Source organism: Daphnia pulex, chromosome 2 (genome assembly GCF_021134715.1).
Source record: "Daphnia pulex isolate KAP4 chromosome 2, ASM2113471v1".
Classification (NCBI taxonomy): Eukaryota; Metazoa; Arthropoda; class Branchiopoda; order Diplostraca; family Daphniidae; genus Daphnia; species Daphnia pulex.
In genome coordinates, this window is record NC_060018.1 from 6831627 (window position 1) to 6839903 (window position 8277).

At 36.1% G+C, this 8277-nt stretch overlaps 2 protein-coding genes across 2 annotated transcripts; one reads left to right on the top strand and one right to left on the bottom strand.

Annotated features, from left to right (window-relative positions):
• The first annotated feature begins 3624 nt into the window (after positions 1 to 3624).
• LOC124208240 (probable cysteine--tRNA ligase, mitochondrial) lies at positions 3625 to 6397 on the top strand. Its single transcript, XM_046606011.1, has 13 exons — positions 3625 to 3926; positions 4083 to 4133; positions 4211 to 4293; positions 4370 to 4407; positions 4480 to 4860; positions 4932 to 4954; positions 5014 to 5147; positions 5230 to 5361; positions 5454 to 5593; positions 5655 to 5876; positions 5939 to 6040; positions 6124 to 6219; positions 6277 to 6397. Exons 1-13 carry the CDS (start codon positions 3748 to 3750, stop codon positions 6313 to 6315), a joined length of 1620 nt encoding a protein of 539 aa, XP_046461967.1. The 5' UTR covers positions 3625 to 3747; the 3' UTR covers positions 6316 to 6397.
• Positions 6398 to 7237: 840 nt separating this feature from the next.
• On the bottom strand, positions 7238 to 8097 carry LOC124208335 (5-hydroxyisourate hydrolase-like). Its single transcript, XM_046606126.1, has 3 exons — positions 7785 to 8097; positions 7570 to 7705; positions 7238 to 7508 (listed from the first exon to the last, which is right to left on the bottom strand). Exons 1-3 carry the CDS (start codon positions 7910 to 7912, stop codon positions 7419 to 7421), a joined length of 354 nt encoding a protein of 117 aa, XP_046462082.1. The 5' UTR covers positions 7913 to 8097; the 3' UTR covers positions 7238 to 7418.
• Between the last annotated feature and the right edge of the window lie 180 nt (positions 8098 to 8277).

The window sequence follows — 8277 nt, forward strand, 5'->3', positions numbered from 1 at the left end:
CAGAAGCGTACGATGATGGGCCGTGAACTAAATTAGGCCATGTACGGAGGCAATGGAGCAGCAGGATAAATAGTGCAACGATGCCAGTCAAGTAAATTATGACATACAAATTTTAACAAAATAAAACTGATAAAACGAAAATTCTGAAGACTGTCGCGCAGCCCCTTATTAAATAAAGTGCATCGGCACCAGCTCACCACCGTTAATATCCTACCGAAATTATTCAATGCAGTTAGACTGTACGAAAAAAAGATAAAGAAAAAAGAAATGAAATGACGCAACTGCCACAGGATCCATGAAAGTCAGAGGTCCTTGAATACGACCATCGAATACGTCAGACTCAGCTCATAACGCTAAATCAATAAAGAGTTTGCCGGTTGCGGTGTAATTTTATGTTGCTAAAGCAAATCTAAAGGAGTGTCATTCTCAATTCTCATTCACTTGACGGCATCGCCAATCCTATCAGATGTTTACCTGTCTGTGACGTTTACGTCTACCCTCTGGCGCGATCCGCATGCTCTGTAGCTAGTTAAAATCTAAATAATTGTATTTAGGGAATAATTGGTGAGTCTGCATATGCATATGAATTTCCACCGAATAATCCGAAATAATCATAAAATAATTTAAAAAAGCGAAAAAAAAGCGCTATCCCGAAACTAAAAATAGAGGAATTTTCTTGTGAAACTTGATCGTAATAGGTTACTTGGTAACTACTAAAGCCCCGCATTTAATCAATCTGTTTGAGTTAGTTCAGGTAGACGAATCCATTCGTCACCACTAGGTAGATTTTTTCTTCCGCAGAAGGCACATTATCAGGATATTTTATACCATTTATTTAATAACTAGCATAACACACTTCTTTGGCGAACCTAGTCTTTGTTTTCATCAGATATCTCAAATAAGCTTTACCATTGGTCAAGATGGTTATGGAAGAAATGTAACGACAGAGGCGAAGTCTTAAAGGTTCTCCGAAACTAAATCCAAGTGAGAGATACCTTGTTACATTACTCTTCACCTATATACATACAAAGAATGACAATTAAAGGCCATTTTGCTTAGTACCTCACAATGAACCTTCTGGTTCCTCCGGGGATTCGAACTCGGGACCACTCGACACTCGACATGCTCGTGGAAAGATCCCTTATCCGATTCAACCACAGGTCCTCTTTTTGTTTTGCTTTTAATTGCAAAGAAATATCTGACATGAAACATCCAATTTGCACTAAATAGAACAAATATAGTTAATGCGGGGAAATAAAAATTAAAGTCTGTCCTTTAAACAGTGTTAATGCTTGTTGATATTTTTGCATTTGAACTTGGAAGATAAAAGCAAAATTATATTGCATTACTATTTTTAGTTTTTAGTGCCACCTGCTAATTTTCAAACGCGCGGCGGGCGTTTTGAAAAAAAAATCAACAGCGTGTAAAAATTTTTTTAAACAGCGTGTCCAAAAATGGACACATCAACGTGTCTAAAAAATGCCAGCGTGGCATGGGTAGCGGCCCTATGGAAAGATGTTTCCCACTCACCATGTTAAATTTGCCATTTACACATCCATTTGGTGGCGCAACAGTCAACTCCACCTTTTAGTACAATGAGCGAATTCCCCCCCCCTCCCTTGTTGGAAATTTTGCATGGAGACTGGGAAGCATCTCTCTATATACCCAGGCTCTGTAGTGGCAAGGAGGTCTCAAATATTCAATCGAGATCGTCAGATAGTCGCGAAGATTAGGCTTTCGAATACGCTGGGTCTACAAACCGTTACTATGGTAAAGATAGCCGATCCACAACAGTTCTTTCCTTCCTCAAGTTTTCTTATTTATTAGAGCACACCAGCATCCGGTTTCTTTTTCGTAACGAATTGGTACGTGCACTTGCTGCCTTGTTGCAGCACTCTCTTTTTCTGTAAAGAGTCTTCAAATAGGGCTTAAATTAAATTAAATACATTTAATTCAGATAAACTTCCGGTGGTGAATCCTAATCAGTTCGTGTTGTGTTTGAGATCAGAGTTCGTTGTGTTGGAGATGTGATGATGATGCCGAGTGATGACCACGGACGACCAGGACCAAACTGGACCGCCCGAAGTCATTCCCGAGTATACGAAATTTAAGTCTTACGAAGTTGTCGCTCGCCATCAAGGCAACCCGCGCCGCTTTCGTCCACCGGCGACGATTGTTCTGCGTGTTCTGGGCGCCAACGAAAACAGTCCGGAATTCTATCTGCAACAGTATTTTGTCGCCGTCTCGGAGACTCTACAAGTGGGCGAGGTAAGTCGAGCGTTGATTTTCTCCTTAGTAGAACTAAAAATAAAAAGATCCCGAGGTTTTAGTCATTTTACGTAGATATAAAAATATAATGAGGTGGTTGTAAATCATGAAACAAAATAATAAAAACGATCGCTATATTGACTCTTGATTGGATAATGACAGGTACAACAACCCAAATCGGTACAACAAAACTTGAATTCGTGATTTTATTAAAATTCTTACAAAAATAAATTTGATTCGCCGTTATAGTTAACTACGGCAACTGATTCGGACATGGAGTCCAAGTTGTAGGCCAAGGTTGTGGTAATGCTGCCCGTCTTCCACTTCCTGCAGTTGCTGTGTGAGAATCACAATCGAGACCTGCAGAACTTTTTGCGGGCCCAGTCCAACAAAAACAGTTACAATTTAGTGTCAGAGACACTCATGTTCCTCGTCTGCATTTGCGGATCGACGACGGGCGAACTGGGTCTGCTCGGCCTCTACATTAATGAGCACAACGTCGCCCTCATCAACCAAACCCTGGAAACATTGACGGAATATTGCCAAGGACCTTGTCACGAAAACCAAAACTGCATCGCCACTCACGAGTCGAATGGACTGGACATCATCACGGCTCTTCTTCTTACTGACATCAATCCATTAGGTAACAATTTCCTTTCATTCCATTTGATTCTAATAATTATTTGATCAATTATTTAGGACAATGGAGAATGGATCTTGCATGTTTTGGAGTTGAAAAACAACGCCTCCAAGTTGTTGCTGGCCGTCATGGAGAGTCGTGGGGACAGCGAGAACGCGGAAAGGATCCTGTACAACATGAATCCTCGCCAATTGGTGGACGTTGCCTGCAAAGCCTATAACCAAAAGTTGGTCGGTGGAGAAGACGAAGAAGCCAGTCCCAAAACATGGTAAAATTTAAAGAAAAAACGAGGAATTATTTTCGTGTAAACTAATTCCAAATTGAGGTTTAAGAAATTTGGTTTAGAAAGTTTAAGAAAGAGGTTTATAAGAAAACAAATAAAAAAAAACTACTGTGACTTTACAATAGAGTTCCATATTAAATCTTACAACTTGGTCGCGCTTGGTCGTTAATTCTACATAGCATTCATATGGATTCAGAAATGCTACATTTTTTTTATTAGAGTTTTGTAGGTCATAGCCTATGCTTTTTTTTTTTTTTTTTTTTTAAATTGCAATCATCGATGTTTGCTAAATAAAAAAAAATAAAAATTCTACCATATTCTACTATATTCTACCATTATTTGGATTCAAAAAGACTACCGATAGCCGTCACCAGATGGGGGTTTTAGCACTGACAGGGCAATAGTTGGTTGGCAAATGTTAGACCGGCATGGCAATAGATATCACGGATGAAAAAGGTGACTTTTCGTCTGCTATCCATGACAACATCCCAATTCTCACTTTGAAGAAAAACACAAAAAGCATGTGAAGTGTCAACACATCAAACATAATCTATTCATGGCGTTAATACGTTTAGCTCGTCTTGGTCGTAAACTGTATTTCGAAGAATGTATTACAACGTATGAAAAACAGTTTTCATCAGTGTCATTGAACCCAATTCCTGGGCTAAATGTTTACAATTCCCTGTCAAAGGAAAAATCACCAATTTTTACAAAACACCCAAATGTTCTGACCTGGTAATAAGTTGTTGTTTTAGCCACGATTTTAACTGCTAACATACGAAATCATCCCTGAATAACCAGTCATATTGTAGTTATCTCAAATCAAAAAAATTAGGCAGGTTACTGTCCCACACCCAAAATTTGTTATGTTATATTATTGTATTGTTACAGGTATATCTGTGGCCCAACAGTCTACGATTTTTCACACATTGGCCATGCATGGTACTTGCAGCTGATCCTGATATTATTTTTAATATTTTGTTCATGTTTCTCATACTTTATATCATTTTTTTTTATAGGTGCTATGTCAACTTTGATATTATGAGAAGGATAATGGAACAATACTTCAATTTAAATGTTGTCCAAGTCATGAATATAACAGGTAATATATTTGAATTTACAGAATGCTAAGTTCTTCATCATCATAATAATACTACCATAATTAACCGTTTCTATAGACATTGATGACAAAATAATTCAGAAGGCCATTGATGAGGTATTGCAACATGTTATTGTCATCCCTAAAATTTCATTAGCTTCTTATTATATGTGATATTTAATCATTCAGAAACTGGACTTCAAAGAAGTTTCATCCAAGTATGAAATTTCATTCTTAAATGACTTGGATAATCTTTCAGTTCAGAGACCAAGTGTGTTGACCAAAGTGACTGATTTCATTCCTCAAATAATATCATTCATTGCGACTTTGCTTCATCAAAAACTGGCCTACACAACTAGTGATGGATCTGTCTACTTTAGTCTGAATGCTTATTCAAAAAAATACAAATATGGTAAGCTAAAGCCCTCTCAGGTACCACTAATGGAAGCGGAAAACCAAAATCGAAGACCAAACCAAAATGAAGACTTCGCGCTGTGGAAAGCAACCAAGTCTTCTTCAGAACCTAGTTGGAGTCCTAGCTGGGGAGGAAAGGGGAGGCCCGGTTGGCATGTAAATTATAAGCTTATTTTTAATTGATAACTCTCATACTCATTAATTTGGTCTTTGATTAACTAATGCAGATTGAATGCTCTGCTATGGCAAGGTGGGACAAAAATTGTAAATGCTTTGTTCCAATTTTATTTTGAAACATTCTTAATTCAGTCACATTTTTGGTTCCTGGGTCGATGTCCATTCTGGGGGGATCGATTTGCTTTTTCCTCATCATGAAAATGAAGAAGCGCAATGTTGTGCCTATCATGGAACTTCTCAGTGGGTTGGGCATTGGATACATAGCAGTAAGTGAAACAGCTATTTATAAATTTTCGTGATTGTTTTTAACGAAATTCTCCCACGTCTTACTTTCTACTTATCTGGAAGATCTATTACATTTACCCAATGGTGCAAAAATGTCAAAGTCATTGAAAAACTCTATTACCGTGAGAGAGTTTCTAGAAACGTATTCAGCCGAACAATTTCGTATGATGTGCGTCATATCGAACTATCGAAATGGTATGCTTAGCTACATGTCGTCATTCGTTAAAATCGTAAATTCAATATTTTACTTGCTCCTGTTACATTTAGCAGTTTATGATTCTTTTCAGGAATGGATTTTACTGAGGATTCTTTAAGATTAGCTAAAGATATGTTGGATACGTTTCGTACGTTTATCACAGAATGCAGATTTTATATCCGGAACAGCTCTTCATGTCAATCATCGATTGATTCAAACTTCTTGTTTTCCGTATTATGATTTGTCGTATATAATTTGCTTGCTTTGTTTTTATAATGAAAACGTTTACTAGGCATTAGAAGAAACTAAATCCAAGGTAGAAATTCACTTGGGTGACGACTTTAATACAGCTGAAGCTACCAAAATAGTTCGGAAGTTGGTACAATTAACCAGAAAAGAAATGAACGATCCCAAAACCTTTAATACCACGAAATCCGATTGCGGAATCGCGGCTGTGGCAAGCGTACAGCACTTTGTGTCTAAATATTTAAACACCCTTGGATTCAAGTTGACTGTAAGGAACACCGTATTTTTTATTATGATTGGACTTAATTTATTATTATAATTGTAATTTAGGACATTTCTGTCAGTAGCGCTGAATCTGATTCAGCTTCAATCATTGATGATTTTGTTGGATTTAGAAGTCAAATTCGCCAACATGCTTTAGCGATAAAAAAGGCAAGTAATTTTTTTTTTTCAATAAGTTTATTATGACATTGATCATTAAATATATTTTTCAAATCGAACAATCCAATTTTAAGGGTGATAAGGTGGACCCAATGAATACCAAGAAAATTTTGTTAGCTGCTTGTGATAATTTAAGAGAAGATTTGAAGCTTAAAGGAATACAACTGAAGGTACTAAATTTTCCCCAAAGAAATTTTTTAAATAAATTACACAAGAAACTTTTTTAGGATCATGAGAAAAATACGACATGGACGTTGACAAAATAATCGAAGAACGTTTTGTTAGCGTTACTTCTTCCACTTTGTAAAAGACGTTATTGCTAAAATAATAGAGATCAGTTGTAATGTATAGTCATTCATTTTTGTTTATTCATTCAGACATTTATTTTAACGTTTCTGGTTTTGCGTAATTGCCGATCTTGTGTTGCGTTTCTTATTTTGTCGACTGATTTGAAAGTGCACTACTAGTTCTTTTACATTTTTTCCAGCTTGTCACCTCGGAAGATGGCTTCACGTTTTGCAGTTTTTTTAATAGGATCTTAAGATAAAAAGGCAAATGAATTAGGAGGTAAATTTCGTATTTTTTTTTAAATTTTAAATTTAGTCTATTTACCATGTTATCGTGTTCAATTTGCTTCAGCTGTTTTCTCCTGTTGATTGAAGCGCTACCATTGAAAATTTCCCGTTTCGTGTAGAAGGCAGGTTTTAAAAAAATTCTCTTTTGCCCATTTTGAGCTTTCACCATTTTGTTTTCGAGAAAATTGTGAACGTCACATTGTTGATTCACGTATTTAGGATTTTTATCTAACACCCAATAGGATTTTTAGTCTCATTTTTGGGGTTGTGTTTCTAATCAATGGAAGGTTATTCACGCCTTTACAAAGCATATCCAAATCCGTATTGTTTTCTTCCACATTAGTACTATAGTCTTTGGGAAAATTACTTTTTCCCTTTTCGTCTTGTGCCACTTCATCATCTTCCGATTCAAAAGATGAGCTGTACGTTATATCCATTTACTTGCACTATTCCAGGATTCTGCTGTTTAGGTTACCAAGGAAACAGAAACGGCCACAAAAACTACAAGAGTAACGAAAGGTGCGCGTAGGAAATGCGCCAAAACCAAATTAGAAAAATCTACAGTAAAATTTGAAGATTACATTTTTTATAAATAAGTAATTTTTACAATGGGTTTCAGGTATTTAGATATTTTTTTATTTTATCCAGAAAAAATGCCGATAATAATCAAAACCAAACTTAATAGAAGATAATATTTGCATGAATATCTAATTTATTACATGTATTCTTTAAGAATCACAATTTTTTGTTTGTATTGGAATTTCTTGAACGTAATTGCGCGACATTCACAAACCCTAACTTCCCCTGTAGGTACTGTAACCAAATGGACTGATGAGGAGTGGCACATGGTAATGTTCATTTGTATTCACAATGTTGAAAACCACCTGAAAAAAATTTCCCTATCTTTTTAAATTGTTAATGAAGAAAATGTTTTAAAATCCATACCTCAACATAAGGATAAAATGTGATAATATTCATGTCCTTGAAATATGATGATGTATCAAAATACATTTTGTACATTCCTGGAGTGAATCCCTCTTTTGAAGTCAGTCCTGTAAGTCGCCCATCCTCGTTTGTTTTTCTATGTAGCAAATTTTCCATTTATTGCATATAAAATCTAAACAAGTGAATAATTGAAAAAGAGAACTTGAAATGTATACCCTTCCTTAAGAACTTCCCATGTCGAGTCCGATTTCATTCGGTGCAACGTGATTTGCATGCCATTCGCAGGCTTTCCCGTTGCGGTATTTAGGACATGAGTTGTAAGAGGGGAGTAATTCGATGCCATTTAAATGTATGCCTTGTACAACGCTGAATATTTAAGTTGATTGGGAAAAAATGAGGAATAACAATGAGTAATCCAGATCAAGAATCCCTCAACACAGTTTTAAGCTTAAGCAACCACAGAGATATTAACAGCTCAGAGTTGCGACTTGACTTGACTATGATAACATAACGTTACAGCCTTTACAGGTTACAGTTTCATTTGCCTTGCGGGCTGAAAAATGCATGTTACATCTTTCAGTATCATACTTATTCGTTAATATGTATTTAAAAATCACGCATTATTTCGGTGTGTGAAGCTGATTGTAAATATATTGATGAATTGATTGATTTAACTTTTTATTCACAATTGAGTTGAGTAGACAGTTT